Source organism: Pristis pectinata, chromosome X (assembly GCF_009764475.1).
Source record: "Pristis pectinata isolate sPriPec2 chromosome X, sPriPec2.1.pri, whole genome shotgun sequence".
Taxonomy (NCBI): domain Eukaryota; kingdom Metazoa; phylum Chordata; class Chondrichthyes; order Rhinopristiformes; family Pristidae; genus Pristis; species Pristis pectinata.
The window spans coordinates 9,635,570-9,659,869 of NC_067450.1; the positions used below are offsets into that span (position 1 = coordinate 9,635,570).

The window sequence follows — 24,300 nt, forward strand, 5'->3', positions numbered from 1 at the left end:
TTAGAAAAGGATGAGGTTGTTGGCCTAGGCAAAGACAGTGATGTTGGTTTGGTTATCCTGCCAGTGATTGAGGATTTTGAAACACAGCATTGGTGACATCTTTCCAGTGCTTTGAGGTGTTCGCTGTAAGTGGTCCAAGTCTCATGATGGCACCCAACCTTTGTCCCAGCCGAACGATCCAATCTCAGTACAGACCAGTGTCAAACAAGGGGTGGGGTCATCAGCCCAACATTTTTCTCAACCATTCTCATGGAAATGCTGCACCTCATCTCCAACATGCTTCTGGCTGGAGTGGAACTCATTTACAGAATTAATGTGAACCTGTTGCCCCTACTCTAGAACCAAGGTCACCCCAACATTACTAGTCAAGTTGTTTTACACTTAATATCCACAAAACAAATATCTACCAGCCTGCCCCTCCTGTATAACATTAGCTTCTGACAAAGTTTCACAGCAGAACATGGAGCACTTCATGTATCTCTGGAGCCACTTCGCAGTGAAGGCAGACATCGATAATGAAATTCACCACAACCTTCAATGCACCAGCATGGCCATTAACCTACTGAGGAAAAGTGTGTTTGAAGATCAAGACCTTGGACCTGCACAAAACTCAATCTACCAGGCAGCAGTGTTCCCTACCATATATGCTTCTGAGACTTGGACTACCAACTAAGTACACAAATGGGAGGTTAATAGCCCTTTGAGCCTTCTCTTCCATTAAAATAATGCTAAATCTCTTTCTAACTCTAACCTCCTGCACGGTTCCTCTATCCCTTGATCCCCTTCCTATCCAAGAATCTATTGGTACAGTCTTGAACATACATAACAAATGAACATCCATAGCCATCTTGGGCAGAAAATTCCAAAGATTCACACCTATCCATACAAAATAGAATTTCCACATTCACTCCTTTAAACTCACAAAGCTCCTCTACTCCTGTTGTCTTGGTCACTAACAATATCTTTTCTAATCACTTGGTTGCCCTCCTCTTAGGCAGTCCCTCAGGATCAAGGATGACCTCCTTCCACTCCAGTTCTGTGGGTTCTTGGAGAGACTCGAAGTCTCACTGGATGGTTCTCCACCAGTTTGGGTGGTTTTGGGCCAGGGATTCCGATGTTGGGAGGGATATTGCATTTTCCCCCCCCAACCTCAAGGAGGCTTTGGGGATTCCTTTGAATTGCTTACTGTAATGTAGAATAGAAAACTTGTTTCAGGAGTCTGGTGTTAATCACATGGACAATGTGGCCCACACACTGGAACAGGTTGAGAATGATCAGTCTTGGAGAGGACATTACCATTGGCAGTAAAATTCAGAATTTAAATTAGAACCAATAAATCGATAAGGCAAAAGAATGGAATACAAGATATTTGAAAGAGGAAAATGTTAGCTAAGGGTAATCTGGCTGATGGATTGAGACAGTAGAGAAGAAAAAACAAAATCAGGGAAATGAAGTATTCCTGGAGGAAGGCACACAATACCTCCTACAAATGGATAACAAAAAGGTCAAGGGTAAATGTAGAGCTGAAAGAAATTAAGTGTTTGTTTTAAAACTGAAGTGTGGGGAAATTAATGGGGATAAAAGGCTTTAAATCCCCAGGAGCTGGTGATGTCCAATGCAAGAATTTGCAAGAGATGGCAAGGAAGGTAACAGATACACTGGTTGCACCTTCCAAGTCTCCACAAACACACAATTGTCCTTTTGTGGTCATCACTACCAATTTTTTTTTTAATAAGTTTAAAATTCTACAGCTGCCACGGTGGGATCTGAACTCAGCTCTCTGGCTTACTAACACGGTAATTAAACTGTTCACCACCACAAGCTGAATTGGAAGAGTGAATGTCATCATCCTGTGTGTGATTTTAATCAGAAAAAGCAGACAAAGCCCACATTAACAGTTCAGATTTTATTACTTGAAAGCATTTGGAAAAACAACAGAAGAATTTCAGATTAAAAAGATGTGCAGATACAATCTGAGCAAAAACTAATGAATTTGGAGCCACCTTTGCTTTTGGACCAGAGGCATCCAAATCCCTCAAACAACACTGAGCCTTTCTACAAGTGTGTTTGTGTCCATGCGTGTGTACATGAGGGGAAAAAGAAGAGCCACTTCACTAACTGTGTGGGACACTTATTACCAAGAAGATCCAGCAGGTTGCAGTGTAAAATGGAATAACTTCCTCCCACTATCTATTCAACTCCCACTACCCTTAGTGCATCGGAGACTACCATTCTCTAGCCTGCATGCATCTGTGCATGTTGATAAACAAGAAAATAATTCATTTAGAAAAAAGGTTTGTGTGTAAGTAGAAAAGGCACTTAAAATTCAGGTACAAGAGAGCCATCAGCCATTCATCACCATTCGGACCAATTCTGTGAAGAAGAAAAAAAAGCATTAAATCATTCTGCCTTTGGGGGAATTGAAGCAATGTTCCAATTAAAACCTCAAAGAGTTTTATGACAAGCCAAAACTCCTGCAAAATTATATGCAAAACATGTTTGCACAAGCAGGAGTAAAGTGAATCACATGCAAAGTACAGAATGATCCCAATTTACTCCAACTGGTATTGAGAATTACCATTCATAACAGTAAATTTCTCTTCCCCACCAACTCCCCCCCCACAAAAGGGTAGTAAAGTTTTATAACTTGCACATCTACTCAAACTGGAAAAATAATATCAGAACCTTCCCCACCACCCCAACCCACCCTCCTCCCTCCCCCAATCCAAAGGATCCAAGCATAGTCAGTTGAGAATTCAGTTTTCCAGTTTGCACTAACTACAGAAAGGAGCAGAAAAGGTGGCAGCTCTAACCACCAGGCTGACAAAGCCTCGTTGAATACAAGATTGCAGGCATGTTAACCTCACAGCAACACACTTAATACCAAAGGAAGACCATATTAGCTACAGATTCCACTACTCAGTTAATGGGAACTTTCATGTCATCTGCCACTAATCAAAGCAGATGCAGGAATGAGGAAGAGATGAAGTTCTTCCATAAAAGGAAGAGTTGTAATTTACTGATTCCTCAGAACAGTGGAAGCTGGTAGCATCCAATACAAATCACTTAAAGATACTGGCACAATTTTTCCACCAAAATAAAAAGCTTAAAATGGTGGATATTCAAAGCCTGCCTTTCAAGCTGGCATAAATAAGAAAGATCAAGATTCAAATGGTCTTCCTTTAGTTTGGCAGAAATTCAAGTATAGTCAAGAACCAGAGATACTAGCTTCCTCCCCTTCCTAAAAACAAATCACCTAGAACAAGCCACATGCAGAACATGCTAAAAGGAAAGAAAACAGGACAAAAATTGGCAGGGGAAAAGTGTCAAGGTGGCATACCATGGCCTGCCATTCACCCAGACATGATGTGCCTGACAAAAGCTGTCAAAGAGGAAGGGAAAAAGTTAAACTAAGTGTAAAAAAAAGCAATGCAATTTGAACCAAGTTTTTGACACACAGCTACCCCAAGAATTACTGGGGATTTGGATGATGAACCATTTCAACAAGCCAAGTGTCATATCTATATAAAAAAAAATCCAGCAAGTTTAAGGCAACTCAAAATTTGTAAGGTAATGGGCAGCTAACTGCCCAAGCTTCTACAGCACATTACAATGGTCAGTTGACATTCAAAGCTCAGATGATATCCAAAGCTCAGATGATATCCAAGCTTGAAAATTGAATCCATTATCTGAGTCAGTGGGAACCTGGATGACAATAGCAATGGGCTAGGGAGGATGAGAAGTGGGGAAGCAGCAGTTAAATGCTGCTGCCTCAGAGCTCCAGGAACCCAGCCACTGTGTGGAGTTTGCATGTTCTTTCCATGACTGTGTGGGTTCTCTCTAAGCACTCTGGTTTTCTCCCATCTCCAAAAGAAGTGCTGGTTGATTAATTAACTACTGCAAGTTATCCCTAGTGCAGGTTAATGGCAAAACAAAAGGCATTGGCCTGCCTAAGAGAGAGAACACAAGGTGCTGGGGCACAGAGAAACAGTATGGACATGATAGGTCAAATGGCCTGTGTTGTAACAAGTACAAAGATAGGAAAGGAATCCATGTTTATGATTTGTTTCTCCTTATAAAACAGACAGTCTTTGCTCCAAATTAGTATTAACTGCTGCTCAGACACAGGACCATGCCGAAAAACTTTTCTTCCACGTAGATTGATAGCCAAAATATGCCATCAAGGATGGTACTCAGACAGATCAGGGAAGGGTCTGTGCAATTAGCCTGTCTTCTCTCAGAAGGGAGAAAGGATGTTTTAAAACAACAAAATGTGCACATTCATGTGTAATCATTACAGAAACAGCTGCCCTAGAAGGTTTAACTTTCAAGGGTCTTTCTGGGTGGACAGGCCTCCCCACCTGGAATCAAGGACAACCATTTATAGCATTTTTCCTCCTGTTGACATCAGAGGTTGGATGGGGTCAGTATGGAGGAGCAAGCCATTCCCATACACTTTCTCCCTCACCCCACTGAATTCACCTCCTCTTGCAGTCCAAAGTGAATATGTAGTGTGGACCAATGCTTTGCAGCTTTCTGGACTGTTAATCTGTTTCAATTTCTGTATCATAAACGTAAAGAAATACAAGCCCAAAAAAAACCCCATTCTAGCCAGATCAGCTCACAAAATGGTGAGCAAGTGGTTTCATTCATTGACTATAACACAGCACAGCACTTACCCTCATAGTTGATGCAGCCATTTGCATCCTCATGGCCAGCCAGCAGAGTCTCCACTTCTTCCTCAGTCATTTTCTCACCTAGAAAAAAAAACAGCAATCGATCAAATGCTGCAAACATTCCTGTTTGTCAAGATCTGTTGATTATAGGTGACACTTTGGGGCTCTTGCTTCTCAAAACAGCTAAAGGATAAAAATGGAAGCAGAAGCAGGACAAGGCAACAAATCATTTGTTATAACAGACAGACGCACTTGCTGAGATGAGCTTACATAGACCCAAGCTATTCCAGTCAATGCTCTTGCTATGATTGGAACAAGGGAGTGCAGTCCCATTCAATCGGACAAAGGAGGGGTCCTGGGAAGGATGCTGTGATTGACTAGGTCAATTGTTGCAGGCAGGATGAAAAGAAAATGATTCTGACAAAGGCTGCTTCAGTGCCTTGGCAAGATTTGAAACCCAATTGGATAGATACAAACATGGATGAGCAGGACAGATAGAGATGCCTGCAAGAGTATGGAACCAAGTTATTGATATTCACATGAGGGACAAGGAGAGAGGAAAAATAATAAATCAGTAGAGCATTCCCATGTCAAGTAGAGTACAAAAACAGTAGAGCAGAGCTCCTTCAACGGAAACCAGAAAAATCTGTCACTCCCAACTGACAATTTTTCCCCCATAATTACTGCAACAAACACAAGTGCACATTTACGCTAAATTCTGGAGATCTTTTGTGCTGCAAGTCAGCAGAAACCTTGAATGCAGGGACTAAAGCTGTTAGATAGGAGTCTGGATTCAGGCTTGGGTGTAAACATAACTAACTGAATGGATCCTATCCTTCAACATTAGTTGTATGGGCTGCTCTGCAATTATAACAAAAAAAAAATTGAAAATCCTTTAACATGGTCTCACGTGGTAATACTGGGGGCAGCAAGTGCTACTGCCTTAACTGCTCCAGGAACCAGACGTCAATCCCGACTCTTGGGGTGGTGTCGATTTTCTGCACTTCCCCCCCCCCCCCCCCCCAAATGGATGTCCCCTGGGTGCTTTGATTTGCCCCACAACCCAAGAGACATGTTAGTAGGTTAATGGCAAAAAGGAATTGATGGACATGCAAAAGAGAACATGTTGCAGGGGTGCAATGAAATTAAACTGATGGGATTGCTCTGCTGAGCAATCTGTACCACAGGGCCAAGATACATCGCATTAAACTCTAGCATTACCAAGAGTGACCAGCACATGGCGCAGTTCAGCACCCATGACTGTGCCATTTCCTTCCTTATCAAAGACTCGCAGACCCTCCACAAAATCCTCATAGGTTCCAGGTTCTTTGTTTCTGGCAATGTCTTGAAGTTTTGGAAGAAATTGCTCAAAATCCAGAGTTTTCATATTCATATCTGAAAAATGAAGACAAAGTTCACTTGTCCCATCTTTGTGGTCTTTTCTACTTTGCTGATTATAAGCATTTCCAGACTGCAAAAGCTTTGCATGGTAATCCATTAGGGAACATGCCAGAGCAATCAGAACCAATTTTTTTTTTTGCTATCTAATTCAATTATCAGAGCAAGATTGTACATGGAGAACAAGATTATTCAAGCAAACTCTGAACAAAGCCACCACAAGTTGCAAGATAGATTTTTCCTCATCTTATATAATTTTCCTTTTAGAAGTGGGATCACTAACTCCCACTTTCCCTGAAAAAAAATCACGTAGGATAGCTCCAAACTAGAAGGCCAGTCAGCTGAACGTTAGCCATTCAATAGCTAGATTTGAATTGTCAATGCAGAGTCAAAATTTTGGACTTATGAAAAAGGGTCAGAAAACATTTACAAGTACTTACTCCAGAAAAGGACACCATTCAGCTCCTCACACTTGTGCTTTTTGAAAAATAACTCTAATTAATCCCACTCTGTTTTTAAAAAAAAAATTACAGGGTTTTTTTTAAAAAAGTATTTAACCAATTCCCTTAAGAGCTCCTATTGAATCAGCTTCTTTTCCAACAGAGCATTCCACAGATCGCAACTCAAGGGGGATTAAAATGAATTTTTACCCCTAGTTTTTTTGCTAATCATCTTCTATAGTCACTGACACTCCTGTCAGTGAAAACAGAGCAAAACTGACATTTCTTTTTAACCTATTTTTGCTCAAAAGGGAACAACTTCCTCTAATCTGTCCACAGAACTGAGGCAGAATCACTTCAACATTGCTCAAGTTTCCTCTACACTCTCTCCAAGTCTCTGATATCTCTTCCTCGCAACATTCCAATTCTTACCTTCAGGCTTTGGATTCCCAAGGACTTTCAAGACTTCAGCGTTGCATGGATTCTGGCCAAGGGCACGCAGCAGATCAGCAAATTGGCTGTAGCCAATTCTACCTTCACCAATTCGATCATAGAGGCAGAAAGCCTCTTTGAATTCTGGAAAGAAAAGAGATCCTCAAAAAGAATGTACAAAACTGAAGAGCAAAAGGAGACATTCATTGTTTGGGTACTCCAGTACCAGCAGATGTAATTTAGTGCAAGAGGTTTAGAGTAAATATTTTAACAAACAGAAATCACGTCAATACTTAGTTTTAGACAGAAGGCAAATAATAGGGTAAGGGTCAGAATGTGGGATTGGGTCCTGCTCCATAGAGCATAACACCAAGATAGACATGGTAGGTGAAACAGACTGGTTTATTAAAATTTAAAGCAACGTGCCATGAACAAAGTGAATGGAGAGGTTATTTCACCAATTGAGCTTCTTTCATTATTGAGAGAGCCGCAGCTACTCTAATCAAACCAGTCACCACTTTCCAAGTGCTGTGTGGAAGGCTTCAAGTCTTCACATATGTTGGACATTGGTTGAGCAGTACTGGTGGATAGGCAGAAGAGGATGGTGTTCAGTTAACTCCACCCTCCCTCCCCTTTATCCTGCAAGTTCTACCTTCAATTTTTGTTTTGTATAAGTGTATAACATTTTCAGATTTTCCAGTTCTTGGGCACCACCCCCAAGTCCATAATGTTTGAAAGATTGTGGCCCAGGGTCTCTGCAATTCTTCCCCACTTCCCTCAGCAACCTAGGATGCATCCCACCTGGGCCAGGCAATTTACCCAGCAAGAAGAGCTGGGCTTCTAAAAAAAGAATTTTTCATCTCATCTAGAATCCCGACTGCACCCCCTTCCTTGGTGGAAACTAATGCAAGGTCCTCATTTAGTCGCTTGGCCACGGCCTTGACCTTACTGATTAGATTTCCTCTTATGGTCTTTGATTAGCCTCACCTCATTACCTTCAACCCTTTCATCAGCCTATAGAAGGCTTCTGGATTCCTTTTTGTTTGCTGCTAGTCTTTGCCTCATACTCTATTTCCTTTTTTTTTAAAAATACTTCCTCTCTGAACTTCCTGTAATCAGACTTATTCTCACTTGTGTTAACAACCTGGCATCTATTAGAGCCGAAATCATCTCTTGGGTCATCCATGGTGTTCTGGCTTTGGTTTCCCTCCCCTTCTCCCTCATGGGAACATACCTAGATATCTTTATCTTAAGAGGCTCCCACTGCCTGGTAAACTTTGATTACAGATTACCTGGTCTGTTCCTATTACATTGAAATTGAGATTATCCCAACTGGTTATTAGTAACACACAGCAGTCCACATCCTTTTCTATACGGATTTTAAACATAATCACTATAAAATACACATTTCCCCCACTGATACTTGCTCCATTTGGCTTGATTCATTTTCCAGAATGAAGTCCAGCAATGCCTTGTTCCTCAGGAACGTCCTAATGAACTTCAGAAGCTCTTCCCCCTTTATTATTACTATCTCAGTCTTTCTGAATAGTTGCACACCCCAACCCCCCTCCTCCACTATCATCAATCTATGACTTTTCCACCTCTCTGCAATTTCCCTGAAAACATGCTCCTCAATATCCCTCCCACAGTCTGCACAACAAGTAGTGACATTGCACCTTTTGATTCCCCAACCCCAAACAGAAATTCCATCCTCAATTGTCCCTGGACATCCTCACTCTGCAATATTCTCTTCTATCAATATTGCCATTTACTCCTCTTTTCTGAGCATTAGAATATTTATAAGATTTCTTTATTAGTCACATGTACATCAAAACACACAGTGAAATGCATCTTTTTGCGCAGTGTTCTTGGGGCAACCCACAAGTGTCACCACTCTTCCGGCGCCAACATAGCATGCCCACAGCTCCTAACCCGTACGTCTTTGGAGTGTGGGAGAAAACCGGAGTACCCAGAGGAAACCCATGCAGACATGGGCAGAACGTACCAACTCCTTACAGACAGCGGTTGGAATTGAACCTGGGTCGCTGGCGCTGTAATAGCTTTACGCTAACCACTACACTACTGTACCTGCCCCATTTAGAACCTATTTCTGCCCTTCTTATTAAAAAGCAGGTGCTTTACTGCAACAACTTCAGGAACAAGTAAGCTTGTCACCAAACTCTGAGACCTAGGACTCAACACCTCCCTCTGTAACTGCATCCTTGACTTTCTAACAGACCAACCGCAATCAGTGAGGATAGGCAGCAATACCTCCAGCACGATTATTCTCAACGCTGGTGCCCCACAAGGCTGCGTCCTCAGCCCTCTACTCTACTCCCTATACACTCATGACTGTGTGACCAGATTCTGCTCTAACTCCATCTACAAGTCTGCAGATGATACCACCGCTGTAGGCCATATCTCAAACAGCGATGAGTCAGAGTACAGGAAGGAGATAGAGAGCTTAGTGGAATGGTGTTATGATAACAACCTTGCCCTCGATGTCAACAAAGCAAAATTGCTGGTCATTGACTTCAGGAAAGGGAGCGGTGTACGTGCACCTGTCTACATCAATGGTGCTGAGGTCGAGAGGGTTGACAGCTTCAAGTTCCTGGGAGTGAACATCACCAACAGCCTGTCCTGGTCAAATCACGTAGAAGCCATGGCCAAGAAAGCTCACCAGTGCCTCTACTTCCTCAGGAGGCTGAAGAAATATGGTTTGTCCCATTTGACTCTCACCAACTTTTACAGATGCACCATAGAAAGCATCCTATCTGGATGTATCACAGCTTGGTACAGCAACTGCACTGCCCAGGACTGCAAGAAACTGCAGAGAGTTGTGGACACAGCCCAGCGCATTACAGACACCAGCCGCCCCTCCTTGGACTCGGTCTTTACCTCTCACTGTCTTGGTGAAGCAGCCAGCATAATCAAAGACCCCACCCACCCAGGACATTCTCTCTTCTCTCCTCTCCCATCAGGTAGAATATACAAGAGCCTGAAGGCACGTACCACCAGACTTAAGGACAGCTTCTACCCCACTGTGATAAGACTATTGAACGGTTCCCTTATACAATGAGATGGACTATGACCTCATGATCTCGCACCTTATTGCACTGCACTTTCTCTGTAGCTGTGACACTTCACTCTGTATTGTTATTGTTTTTACCTGTACTACATCAATGCACTCTATACTGACTCAATGTAATTGTACTTTGTAATGAATTGACCTGTACGATTGGTTTGTAAGACAAGCTTCTCACTGTACCTTGGTACAAGTGACAATAATAAACCAATACCAAATTGACCATATAGGATTATGAAGTTCACCAACTTTGTTTAATACACTCATGTTTATGTGCAACCTAGTATTCCTAATCAAGTCTAATCAAGGAAATAGGTTCTTATTCTGGTGCTATTCAGCTCTCTTAATCTCCAACCTGTTTAATATTAGCTTCCAATGCTCATGTCCCCTCGCAAATCAGCTTAAACCTTCCTGCAGAGGACATCACCACCACCTGTTGAGGTGCAATCTGTTTGCGTTGGCAGAAGTTGACTTTTTATAACAAAAATTATCAAATGGTTTTAAACTCAGGCAATATTGGTCAACTTAAAAGCCCTGGAGAAGCTAGCAATGAAGATGTCTACCCGCTCTTCCCCAACCCCCTCACACACAAAAGAAAAACACAATTAGAAAGTTCAAATAAGGAACACTAAAGATGAATTGCTATTCCACTGGAGATATAAATCAGGCAGTCAGGCAAGCAGTTATTCTGAATTATTGATGTGTCAAACGCCATGGAATGGTTCATCTTTCAGGCTCCAATTTCTCTCGATAGAAAAAAAACACCAATAATTAAAACAACAATAGAAATAGAAAAAAAAATGCCTAGAGTTAACCAAGTTTGATGATGGTTGGTAGTGTAGCAGTTAGTGTAACACTATTACAGCGCCAGCGACCCGGGTTCAATTCCGGCCACTGTCTGTAAGGAGTTTGTACGTTCTGCCCGTGTCTGCGTGGGTTTCCTCCGGGTGCTCCGGTTTCCTCCCACATTCCAAAGACGTACGGGTTAGGAAGCTGTGGGCACGCTATGTTGGCGCCGGAAGCGTGGCGACACTTGCGGGCTGCCCCCAGACACTCTACACAAAAGATGTATTTCACTGTGTGTTTCGGTGTACATGTGACTAATAAAGAAATCTTATCTAAAGAAAGGGTTCAATATTGTTTTGGAAAAGTGTGCGGTTATTTTCTCGAACTCCACCTCCTTGCATCGCCCCGCCAGACCACCTGAAGCTCACAGACCGCCCACTGAATTTCTGCCATAAAGAGAAAGGGGAAGCGGGAGCGCGGAGCCCGCCCGGTTCCAATTTATAGTCCCATCAAGCCGATGGAGACCGGTCCCAAAGGTTGGCGCGGTATCCTCGGAACCCTAGAAAGAATTCGGACGATGTAGGAAATCGGGTGGCGGCCAGTCTAAGGTTCAGGAAGGGAAGGGCCGGGTCGCCGCCCTTTTATTTGCGAAACGTTGAGATATTTGCCCTTATATGGAGTTAATGGCATCAGCCTTGCAGGGAGAGTCCAATTTATGGGTGGCAATGGGGGGTCCGCACTGCAAACAGAAAGGCGCAGCTTCCGGCCTGAACAAGAGTCGATCGGCCAGACAAGATACCGATGATGCCAAACAGGATTAGAATACAAACCTTAGGGCGTAACACGGCGAGAGGATAAGGTTTCGGGCCTCCATTACTGCCTACACGGTTGGGAAATTTACTCAGCCACTTGCAAAGTTCTGGAGCGAAAGTAACCCTACGGGAGAGCAGCTGCCATTGAAGTTTAAAGTAAACATTCGCATACAAGCACCGGGGGATTTCACAAACCTAGAAATTAGAGGCGGAAAAGTTCCCCTTATGGATTCCAGCGCACCGGATTAAAACAAATGCACAACTTACCGGCGATCTGATCTTCTGTGAAATCGCACTATAAAAAATAAGCAAAAGAGGGGGGGAAAAATCAATGTTGCATACAGTCAAAGAAACGGAGCAGTAGTAACTGGTTAGCAAATCCTACTTACCATCTCGCTCTGGTCCCTTTGCTCCCACTGAGTCCACTACCACAATCGCCCCAATACCACCCGTTTCTTGGATTCGTGGCGAGAGCACTGAAAATTGATAGCTCTTCTCTCCAATCAGAAAGGGCGGCTCGCCCCGTGACTGCATTCCAGTCTCCTTGAAACCTCCAATCAGACACGAAGGCTGGCCATCTGTCAGTTTTTCAACAAGCGTCTCGCCGGACAATGACCAGGAAGTCGGGCTGGAGTGGTGGGCACACGGATTCTAACGTTGCACACCATAAACAGTGAAAGTCCGCTCTTTGGGCGATTATGAATGTTACATGAAACAATGGCAATAAAAGTGTCGAGAACTCTCGTGGTGCGGAAATGAGCTTAAAATATACGAACAGAAAACATTGGCAATACTTAGCAGGCCAGACAGCAACTGTGGAGAGAGAAGCAAAGTTACCATTCTGAACGCGAAAGAGAAACAGTTTTTAAGCAAGTCCAGAGCTAAGGAAATGAGCGCAGATCAAAGGACAGAGGTCTGCGATCGGGTATGCAAAAGTAGTTGAACGTGTTAGGCAAATGGAGGTAAAAATCGAAAATGAGCTTGGAAGCAAAAAGGGCACAGTGGTGTAAATTGGTAAAGGGGGGGGTTAAGTTTGGCAAATTAGCAAGGAAGGTATCGCTTTAGTGTGAGGGGGGAGGGATTTTTATGGTATGTCCAGGAATGCTTTTTGAGCCAGTACATAGAGAAGGGGCAGTATAAGTGGGAGAGCATTTTGGGGATGGTGCCCACAACTCTGTAAGTTCATATAAATTCATAAAAATTAAGCTCCTGGATTGGCAGAAAACCAATTTCAATTTCATGAGACAAGACACAGCAAACATGGACTTGGAGCAGCAACTTGAAGGTCTGTCTTCATCTGACAAGTGGGAGTCATTCAAAAGTGAAATAGTAAGAGTTCAGGGCCAATGTGTTCCAATAAGGGTGAAAGGTACTAAAATAAGGAACCCTGGATGGTAAGGGATATTGATGGCTGGATAAGGAAGAAAAAGGAAGCAAGTGTAGAGAACTGAAAACAGGGTAGGCCTTTCAGGAGTGACAAAAGTGTCAGGGGATACTTAAAAAAAATTAGGATGGCAAAATGGTCACAAAATATCACTGGCAGACAAGATTAAGGAAAATCCCAAAGCATTTCATAGGTATATTAAAGGCAAGAGGGTAACCAGGGAAAGAGTATGGCCCATTGAAGACCAAAATGGCAATCTTCATGTTGAGCCAGAAGATGTGAGGATTTGAATGAATACTTCTTATCTGTATTCACTAAAGAAAATGGCATTATTGTGAAGAATTCGGGGAGGGGGGGGCAATGAAATTATGGGAAGAGGTGTTAGATGTTAGTGGGCTTAAGTATGGATAAACCCCTAGGGCCTGATGAGATGTATCCCAGGCTGCTGTGGGAGACAAGAAAGGAGATTGCTCGAGCCCTGACAGAGTTTTTTAATGTTTTGCTGGCCACAAGTGAGGTCCAGATAACTGGAGGAGAGCAAATGTGGCACCATTGTTCAAGAAGGGCAGCAAGAATGAACCAAGAAATCACAGGCCACTGAGTCTAACACCAGTGGTAGGAAAGTGATTGGAAAAAATTCTGAGGAGACAAAATTAATCACACTTGGATAATTACACTTGGAAAGACAGGGATTAATCAAAGATCATTAGCATTGTTTTGTTAGGAGAAGATCCAGTCTGACCAATTTGACAGATTTTATGAAGAGGTAACACAATGTATTGATGAGGGCAGTGCAATTGATGTTGTCTACATGGACTTCAATAAGGCCTTTGACAAGGTCCCATAAGGGAGATTGGTCTGAAAGGTTACAGCCCATAGGATCCAGGGCAAGTTGGCAAATTGGATCCAAAATTGGCTTGGTAATGGGAAGCAGAGAGTGATGGTGGAGGGTTGTTTTTGTGATTGTAAGCCTGTGACCAGCAGTGTATCAGAAGAATCAGTGCTGGGATCTTTACTGTTTGGAATATATATTGTCAATTTGGATGTGAATGTAGGAGGGACAATTAGTAAATTTGCAGATGAGTGGCTGACAGTGAAGAGGGTAGTTGTAGGCTACAGGATAATATTGATTAGATTGTAGGATGGGCAAAGCAATGGCAGATGGAATTTAATCCTGTTAAATGCAAGGTGATGCACTTTAGGAGGACTAGTAAGGGTTAGGCATACACAATGAATGGAAGGGCCTTAGGGAGTATTGAGGAACAGAGGGGCCTCAGTGTACAAGTCCAAGGATCCCTGAAGGTGGCAGCATAGGTAGATAATGTGGTGAAGAAGACATAAGGGATACTTGCCTTCATCAGCCAGGGCAAAGAGTATAGAAGTTGTGGTTCATTTTTATAAAACACTGGTTAGGCCACAGTTAGTGTACTGCACACAGTTCTGGTCATCTCATGATAGGAAGGATGTGACTGCACTGGTGAGGGTGCAGAAAAGATTCATCAGGATGTTGCCTGGGATGGGAGCCTTTCAATTATGAGGAGAGATTGGACAGGCTAGGTTTGTTTTCCCTGGAGTGGAGGAGGCCAAGGGGGAACCTGGTAGAGCTGTACACAATTAGGAGGGGCATGGATAGAGTAGATGCTAAAACTTTTGCCCATTGTAGAAGCATCTAAAGGAAGAGGGCATGGGTTTAACAGGTTTAGAGGGGATCCAAGGAAGAATTGTTTCATCCAGAGCGTGTTTGGTATCTGGAACACATGAAGACTTGAATCACCAACACATGGAAATCTACAGACCAAGTGCTGGTAACTGGGATTAGAGTAGATGGGCACTTGATGGTTCGCATGGACATGATGGGCCAAAGGGCCTGTTTTGTGCTGTATGACTCTGTGAGAAGTTCACTATTAGCCAGGAATGTAGTGAAGAAAGACAGTTGAGCCCAAGAGAGCAACAACTTCTTAGCTGTGTACATTAGGGAATCCCCACCCCACCCACTAGACCACCTCCCTTATTAACCCCACCAGTCTGAGCATACACCAATGGGGTAATTACCACCCCATGCATCAGCCTTACCTTTCCCATCCCATACCATTTTCATACCCAAAACAGCTTGGGGTAATTATATTGTAGAGTGCAACAATTTCGTGGACTAGTCAATACATTTGTGGTTGAAAATCAATCGCTTTGCAAGGCCATGCATGCACAGTCCTCCATGCATGCAACACCCTTACCCACAGAGACATTGGGGTGTGCAGCAATGATGTAAAACAGCATGCAACAGATGGCTGATATAGCTGTTGCAATATTGTGGTGTGAACAGGCCTCAAACACAGGAGCAAGGCTTTACCAGAGGGCTATGGCCTACTCCACCGTACATTTGAGTGTCTGTCCCTATCCTAGACATTGTCAGGGATCTGCTAATGAAACAATATTTGAAATCCTCATAGATGATATGATGCCTTCCAGCTGATAGGCAAGTCCTTTGTTTTTGTTGGGAGTTCCCAACTACGATGATCATTGCCCCAGGAGCCAACCTCTGATGGCATTATTCCCCATCAACCACTGGCAATAAGTAGGACCTGCCCCCATTACCAACCACAGGGGAGCAAAGTGGTCAAATTATTTTTTTAAAATCATTACTTTTTCAGGATCTGGTAGTACTGGTGAGGCCAACATTTATTGCACATGTCTCACTGCCCCTGAGCAGAGTGGCTTGCAAGGCTATGAAAGAGAGCATTTAAGAGTTGACCACATGGGTCTGGAGTCACATATGGGCAACCCCCATGTTACGGGGGGAGGTGTTGTATTCCTAGAAAACAGTCTGCATGTGCATCAAAAAATGCGAGTTGAGAGAAAAAAAATGTGAGATTATTCATTTACTTTTTTTTCCCACATAAATTCCACGAGAGCAAATTTTATGCTGTATCTCAAATTGCCATGTTGGAATAGAAACGAATAGAGGCAGAGGGTTGTGGGGAGCTTAGTCTCTTGGCAACTGAAGGTGCAGCTGAAAATGAATCTATCAAATCCAGAAATGATCAAGAGGCTAGAGCTATAGAGGCACTTATACCTCCAAGAGTTCCAGTAATGGAGGAGATGGGGTGGGGGGGAGGGGGAAGGGCTGAGGGCAAGAAGGGAATTGTATACAAGAATGAGAATTTTCATATCAAGTCATTGCGTAACTGGGAGCCAGTGTTGTTCAGCAAGCACAGGGGTGATGGGTGAATAGTTGGTACAAGTTTGGATCATAGCAGCAGAATTTTTAAATAATCTAAAATTCATGAAGGATAGATTAAGGGAGCCCACACAGGAATGCACTGAAATAATCAAGTTTAAAGGTCACCAAGGCATGGCTGAAGGTTTCAGCTGTAAATAAAGTTGGGAAAGGGGTGGATATGGTGATGGTACAGAAATGGCAATAGGCAGTCAGAGTGACATGAATCTGTAGTTTGTAGTTATCTCGGGATCAAACATGGCACCAAAGTTGCAAAGAATCTAATTTAGTTTCAGACAGTTTCCAGAGAGACGGAGTTGGTGGCTATGGAACAGAGTTAGTGATGGGGACTGAAGACAGTCTCCCTCATGTTGAGTTGAAGAAAATTTCCGAGCAGGGTGAAGATGCTGAGAGAGATGGTGGTGAGGTAGAGCTCAGTGTCATCAGCACACATGTGAAAACTTCTACTGTTTTCAGATGACATTCAGGAGGAGCAACACATAGATGAGAAAAGGGAAGAAACCAAGGAAAGATCCTGGGGACCACCAGTAGTAATGGTGTGGGAGCAGGATGCCATGACTGGACAGATAAGAATAGAACCAACTGAATAACAGTGGACAGGTATTAGAAGAGGATGGTGTGGTCAGCCATGTCAAAGGCTGCAGGTAGGTAGAGGAGGGATAGATTATCTGTCACAATCAGCAATTATGTTATTAGTCACTTTGATAAGAGCAGTTTCAGCACATCAGCAACGATGAAAACTGGAGTGATTCAGTTAAGTCACTGACACAAAGTTGTAAGGCGACACGAAGTTCAATGATTTTGACAAGGAAATGGAGGGTGGAGATGGTGAGGGGATGTAGTTTACAAGGCCAAAGGGTTCAAGGGTTTTTTTGAGGAGAGGAGTAATAATGACAGTGGGAAGAACTGTGAAAAATATTGGCTAACTTGGGACTAGGGAAGGAGATTGGGTGGACAGCAGTTTAGTGGGAATAGTGTCGAGGGAGCAGTGGGTGGATCTCATGGAAAGATGAGAGGGGAGGAAGGAGGGAAAATGGAGGAAGATACAAGTTTGCAACCCGGGTTGGGGAAACAGTGTAAGTTTGGCCCAACGGACTAGGGCAAGGAAAGCAGAGCCAGCACTTCACACTTGTTATTTGAATGGGACAGAGGAGAGGGGTTTAAGGAGAGAGTTTGAGATAAAGCTGGGAACAAATAGAGGAAATGCTGGAAACACTCAGCAGGTCAGACAGAATCTGTGGAGATAAAGACACATTTAATGTTTCAGTTTGAAGATCCTTCATCAGAACTGAGGTAAAGCCGGGGTTATTCTTGCATTCCAGGATGATCCTATAACAGTGTACAGGTTGCACAGATGAGAGCAGGGCCTGATTGGACTCTATGTAGTCCAGGCAAGTCAAAGTGTATTGTGTGCCAAATTTGTCATTCTGGGATTGTTGAATTTAAGGGAGCAGAGATGGATGCCATGTGCAGGGCTAGAGTCTAGGATGATAGAGAGTAATGGTTTTAATGCTAACTGGGGCAAAGGAAGGTGAGGTTATAGATGAGCTGATTGGTAGCTGCATATACATCGTGGCTAATGGAGGCGCAAATGATAGACAACTGAGAACTTCAGCTGCAGATAGAGCCTGGACAGGGATGGATATAAGTGAACGGGCAAGGAGCATTTTCAAGGGGTAAAGACAGAAGTTGGGTGGGGAGGGGAAGGGAAGGAATAAGGATCCTGGTATCAGTAGGGATCCCTACCAATGTAGGATATGAAGATTCAGCTTACAGCTCCCCCACACCACAGTGAAGTACCAGCAGACATTTCCAAGTCCCAACTCCCACTGCCAATCCAACTTCTCACTCCTCAGCCAATGGAAGATAGCAAGCACCAATCCACAGTTACCATCATCCCCAACCTTATAATAATAGGTGATCCCCAAACAAAGCACCAACCCATATTCCCTGACCATGTATAAATAGGGGAACACCCCACCACCCTCCACCTCACCACCATCCCAAGCATCAGCCTATGCCTATCCTTGCCTTGATGGGAAATGGGGTTGCAGAGGGATTGGATTTCTTATTTGGGGGTGTAAGTATTAAGGAAAGAGGTGGTTATGGACAGGAAACTAAAATAGTTGGGTGGCAGAATAGATTCCAGCCTGTAACTCATTCCTCAGCATCTATTATTCTATATATAAACCTTCTGAACCCCTTAATTAGATCTCAGCCTGCAACTCACACTAAATGTTATCCTACATATAATCCCCTCAGTTAGATTCCAGTGCCAGGTATCTGTTATGAAAACATGCACCAAGAACTCTAAACCTCTCAATTAGATTTCAGCCTGTAATTCACCCCTAGATATCAGTTATGTTATATATGACCACTCTTCTACACATCCCCTCTGCCAACCTAAATCCCTTGATAATATTCCAGCTTGCATCTCACAACAGGCTGACAGGGAGTGAACCTTCTTTGGTGAGCTGACACAGGCTCATATCACATTAAGTTGCAATAATGGATGGATTTTCTTAGCTTGGCTGGGGTGGTCTCACCACCATCTCCGTTTGATCAAACTGAGCCCAAAAAGTATGTACCAGTATCCTGAATGGAAACTGGGCCCTCACATTAGTATTATATCTGTTCCCACCTTATCATACCCAAATTTAGCATGAATTACTCCTTAATTATGCCTGGATATCTTTTATGGTACATGTTGCAATATCCCTCCTTCCTGCACTGTCACTATATTAAAATCATGTAAAGGACTTGGCCCACAAGGACAGCACAACTCCAGTCAAAAAAATACAAGAGAAGCTAACTGAAGTCAGTGACTATGTGAAGCTAAGCAATTTAAAAGTCTGAAGGTTAAGGGAAATGAGGAGGTACATAAAAGACATTACAGGAGAGGGCTATCGAGTCTTCATTCAAGTATAGTCGCAGGTGCTTGCATTTTGAACAGCAATTATCATTTTGGATCCCTGGCTGTACCACTCTATCTCTAACGCTTGCTGGATTTTAAGAGCTTAAATATCCACCCCTGAGAATCCAACATTTCCTCTTTTATGTATCCGCTATCTCACACGTCTAGAAGAGATAAATTGTATTGTGCAACGATTTAAGGAGCTCCTGCACACTTATGTACAGCAAGGAAGAGTTGGTAGCTCCAATGCAGGAATGCAAGGAACTTTGTGTTCCAGGTCAAACCCAATAGTTGTTTTAAGGATGGATTTTCTTAGTTTGGCACAGCATTAGTGTTTTCAGATCATCAAACTTTTCAAAAATGTGTGACTTATAAAGCTAAAGTGCATGGTTGAGTGACAAACCATGTTCCAAGTTTGAGGATTTGCCTTAGTTATTCTCTCAGTCCAAGTGTCTTAAGTTCAAAGGTGTCACTGTATTACCCAAAATTTAATTATACACCATTCATAAACATGGGGCAGCTTCCAGATGCCCATTAATAATATCCATTTCCATCTCCCCACCAACTCACTTGTTTTCAGATTGCTAATTGACATTTTGTTTTGGAATGAACTGTCATTTCTTTCAAGTAAACACTAGGGAGATTGAGGCTATGGTCTTTGGCACTCTTTTATCACTGATTCCATCACAGGTTCAATGAGACTTTGGTACTCTATTTGATTCCAAGATGAGGGTTCAACTCAATATCCTCCTCACAATAAAGACTTTGACTTTCACTTCCATAACATTGTCTGTATTGGCCCCAGATGAGCCCATTTGGTGCTGAAACTCTCATCTATAGCTTTGTCACTTTAAGACTTGACTGTCCAATGCCCTTCTGGTGACCTCCCATCTGCTACTTTCTTTAAATTTAATTCATCCAAAATTCTTCTGGGAAAAAATGGCAATTTTATATAGATCTGGTTCTCATGAAGTCATTGATCTGAAACATTAATTGTTTCTTGTTCCAGAGATGCTACCTGACCTGCTGCGCATTTCCAGTATTATCTGTTTTTACTGAACATATTTACAGCACTTTGCACCGCCACAGATTATCCTAACGTGCTTCACAGTCAATGAAGAATTTTAAAATGCAATGGATAATGACAAGATAATCTGTTAATCTGTTTTAGTGATGACAATTGAGGGACGTACTTGTCAGAACATGATCTTTTCAAAGACAGTGACATAAAATCTTTTATGTTCACCAAAGAGGGCAGTCTGGTCCTTGGCTTCACACTTCATATATAAAACAGCATTTCCAACAGTACAGCAATGAAATCAGCCTAGATTTTGTGTTCATCTCTGAAGTAGGACTGAAAACCATAACCCAACTGAGCATAGCTGATCCATGCCAGTAGAACACGTCTTTGTAATATAAAGTCTGCTTGTACTTCACCTTGTACTGAAGTAACATTGGATCTGGCCGCAAATTAAGTCTTGGCATGCCCTTGCCCTACGACACTGTTCCATAAATGCCATAACCATTGACCTTTGGCTTTCAGTTGTTGAGAGAAAAACTGAATACGAGAAATTAAATTCCTGTGAAAATCCTAATCTCCGATAATTTGATTTATTGCGTCACTTTTGAGCAGTGTTCTTGTTCACAGGATTATGCTGAACAGTTGTGGCAGGTTGGTATATCTCAAAACCCTACCCAGTTCTGATGAAGGGTCTCCAAGCTGAAACATTAATTCTGATTCTCTCTCCACAGATGCTACCTGATCTGATGAATGTTTCCACCATTTTCTGTCTTTACTTCCCGCGCGGGGGGGGGGGAGGGTTGGAGTTTGGTTTTTCTGGTGAGTTTTTCTTGCATCGATGTTCCCGCGCCTGCTGGCTGGCGGTCACGTGACACGGGGCAGACAAGGCTAATCGAGCAGGAGCCGGTGGCGTGAGTTGGGCTGTCAGCCTGTGAGTGCTGGGCTGCAGAGATGGCGAGTGAGTACGGCTAGGTTCAGGAAGGAAGGAAGGAAAGGAAGGATTGAGAGAGGGAGAGTGACGGCAAGCCGTTATCTCCTGAGGGGCGTCCTAAAGATTTCGTGGGGAAAAAGCGCGGGTTTGCCGAGCTTAGTGGGCGGGGTTCCGGCAGATCGTTGCAAAGGCGCTGAGAGACGCCGCGTGTGGAGCCGGGCAACTGTCGGCTTCCTCTCCTGGGTCCCGGCAAGTTTGTGGGGCTCCCTGGGGGTGGGGGCTGCGGTCGTTGAGATCCACGTCAGTGAGCCTCGTCTACCCCACGTACCGGGGATACTGCTCTTCCCCTCTTGTTACTTGAGATGCAATGTTTTAAAGTTTATTCCTCCCCATTCCTTTGCATTTATATAGCGCATTTCCGGGCACTTCATGGCCAAACGTACTTTAGAAGTATATTGTGGCCCGCTTACACAGCAAGATCCCATTAACAAAGAATGGGACGATAACCTCTCATTCAGTGAGGTTGGTAGAGAAACAAATGTCGCTCCAAATGTCAGGATAAACTTCCCTCTTTTTTTAAAAAAAAAGCGGCGTAAATATAAATGAGGTTGTACTTCTGTTTGTCCAGTGACGCCAACGGATCTAGAAAGTACAAAACAGGCAGGGTAAGACCAACTTGTCACCGATTCCGAGTCTTGCTGTGATAACTGGATGTTTATGTACCTCGCAGATTGGGAGATTACATTCCCACTAGAATAGGCAGATCGGTTTAATTACATCTGCCAGTGGCATTCTGATTTCTGCATGGAAGTGTTGGTTTAAACCCACCATATTCCAATTTTGATAAGTGTTACCAATAGTATTTGAGAGCTGTTTGCAGATAATGTAATTATTTGACTAGTTTGGAAATTTATTATTTACATTTGCAAAAAGATGTTAAGGCTTTTTCTTGAACAAAACCACTGAGCTGAATTTAACAGTCGATTTGCCCAACCTGTCACCTCTGTTGGCTGAGTATACACTTAGATCTGTTCAATTGTTATTCAGTAGAAACTCCCAAATGCTCCAGCAGACCTTGCAATGTTAATTGCAGCAACATGAGCTTGAAGTGATACAGCAGGATACAGAGTAGCCTTTATCCTGGCAATGGAACTAGTGGGTTTTTTTCTTTTACTGCAACTCCCTGCCTTGATAGATACTCTTTTACATTCAGACCCGTTATTATTACCTGACTGTCAGTGTGTCTCGCTAGCTGTATTTCCCTATTTCCACAGTGTTATGGATATCTCTGGAAATTTAGCAACTCCCAAGTGTTTTGTTATTAAATTGTATGTCTCTTCCAAACCCAAATAATTTAGTCTTTGGCATCCTTTGTACCTTATACTGGCTTTACCTTGTTTAAAACTGCACTGTTATGTCAAGTCAATAAACAGACTTGCCAATATCCTTGACACTTGAACCATTATATAGCTATTTTAAGAAATTGCTTTGATGATTAACTGATGCTTGGCACTAATACACTATAACAAATTCTTGGCAACATTGCACTTAAAAACGTATAAAACATTTCCAGGTTAGCCACCTGGATCTCTGTCTCTGCTTCAATGAACTGTTTTCATATCAGTCCATTAGATTCCCCAAAATCTGTGTGTTTCTGTCCATCGAGAATGCTATTGTCATGTTGGTGTAAGTAGCAAATTATGTCTGCCTTTATAACATTAAAAATCTTGTCTGTCTTCTGTATGGGACTCGATCACCTCAGAACCCACAGAACTGGAGTCATTCTTGACTCTGTGGTCTTGCCTAAGTAAGAAGACACCACTTCCATTGGCTGGATGGTGTTGGTACATCACAAAACTTACCTTGGGATTTTCCATTATAAATGTAGAAAAAGAGATGTTTTCTAAGAATACAAACATACTAAATGTCTGACTATAAAATAGATATTGAATTAAGTCTGTGATATTGAGTTGAGCCAATTCCCCCCTAGCCTTTGATCTGCTTAAGGCGAAAGCTATATTTTGTCTTTACTCTGTCACACCATAGGAAGTTGTTAGAATTAAAATTATATTGAAGTTAAGATTTTTAGTGAATTGCAAAAAATGATAATATATAAACAATAAGACTTCTCTTGCATATAAAATATTGAATGTGTGTGCCCCTCTTGATTTGTTTTTGGGATGTGGTTGAGTAACCATTTTGTTCTCTTTTACAACATCAGTCTGGCGTGAGTTCACAAATGGTCTAGTAGTAGAATCGTGTGTGTGAATCTGTGTGAATCTGAGTGCATCTGCGACTTCACCTTGTTCAAAACTCCCTCAGAATTGATTTCTATTTGTAGTTGTGAATTAAATGCAACAGTTAGAAAGTGCAAATGATCCTATGGAAGAACTTCAGTTTAAAGTTCAGTTTTTCCTGTTCAGTAGTTTCTGGGTTTTTAATATTCTTGTTATCTACAAGTTTTATCATGTGCAAGATTTGTGTATGAGGAGCTGGAGCCCATGGTGTTGTTTACAATGGGTTCTAATTTTGGTTATTGTTCTCTCCATGTTAAGTTTATTTTGTATTATTTATGTGGTCATTTAAGGCAAGTTTTCAATTTTTTGTAACTTTCAAAAGCTTTGTGTTTAAAGGCAGATGCAGGAGAGGGGGCAGGTACAAAACTCAATTCTTGTAAGTTGTGATCATGCACCTGATGATCTGAAAAAAGTCTTGGGAACCAAAGTAAGACAAAGTACCAAGGTCTGACAGGACACATTCTTGGATTCTAGGGGAGAAATTGCCAAAGCCCTCAATGATATTTCAGGGCAGTACTGAGTAAGAATAAGCAACAAAGTGAGTGGCCAACATTAACCCAATTTTTAGATCAGGGAGGAAATGATTGCAGTTTAGTGTCTGTGATAGGAAAACATTTCTGGATGAAAGTACTATGTAACTAGGTAAAGAGAAAATAGAAGAAATCACACATTTTCAAGAGGGATGATCATGTTTAACAAACTTCAGAATTTCTTACAGGTGATGGACATTAAAGATGGGGAAATGTAGCATGTCAATTTACAAAAGCTTTTGAGGTGGGGTATTTTTAGTGAACATCAAAAGGCATGAATTTCAAGGGCAGCCAACAAACTGAATTTAAAAAGAAAAGTTATTAGAAGGAAGAGTAGGAATTAAGGAGAGTCTTTCAGT

At 42.5% G+C, this 24,300-nt stretch overlaps 2 protein-coding genes across 3 annotated transcripts in view; one reads left to right on the forward strand and one right to left on the reverse strand.

Moving 5' to 3' along the window:
* Positions 1 to 1,891: 1,891 nt before the first annotated feature.
* On the reverse strand, positions 1,892 to 12,147 carry LOC127566895 (myosin light polypeptide 6-like). Of its 2 annotated transcripts, XM_052009416.1 has the most exons (7): positions 12,019 to 12,147; positions 11,897 to 11,924; positions 6,947 to 7,090; positions 5,898 to 6,071; positions 4,680 to 4,757; positions 3,341 to 3,382; positions 1,892 to 2,373 (listed from the first exon to the last, which is right to left on the reverse strand). In XM_052009416.1, exons 1-6 carry the CDS (start codon positions 12,019 to 12,021, stop codon positions 3,354 to 3,356), a joined length of 456 nt encoding a protein of 151 aa, XP_051865376.1. In that variant the 5' UTR covers positions 12,022 to 12,147; the 3' UTR covers positions 1,892 to 2,373; positions 3,341 to 3,353. The 2 variants fall into 2 exon arrangements, with proteins under 2 accessions (XP_051865376.1, XP_051865374.1); XM_052009414.1 differs by lacking the exon at positions 3,341 to 3,382.
* An 8,876-nt stretch (positions 12,148 to 21,023) lies between these two features.
* Positions 21,024 to 24,300, forward strand: part of hat1 (histone acetyltransferase 1) — a 32,836-nt gene continuing 29,559 nt past the window's right edge. The window contains exon 1 of the mRNA XM_052009413.1: positions 21,024 to 21,141. Coding sequence (XP_051865373.1) covers positions 21,135 to 21,141 — 7 coding nt within the window. The 5' untranslated portion in view covers positions 21,024 to 21,134. The remainder of the gene's footprint in view (positions 21,142 to 24,300) is intronic.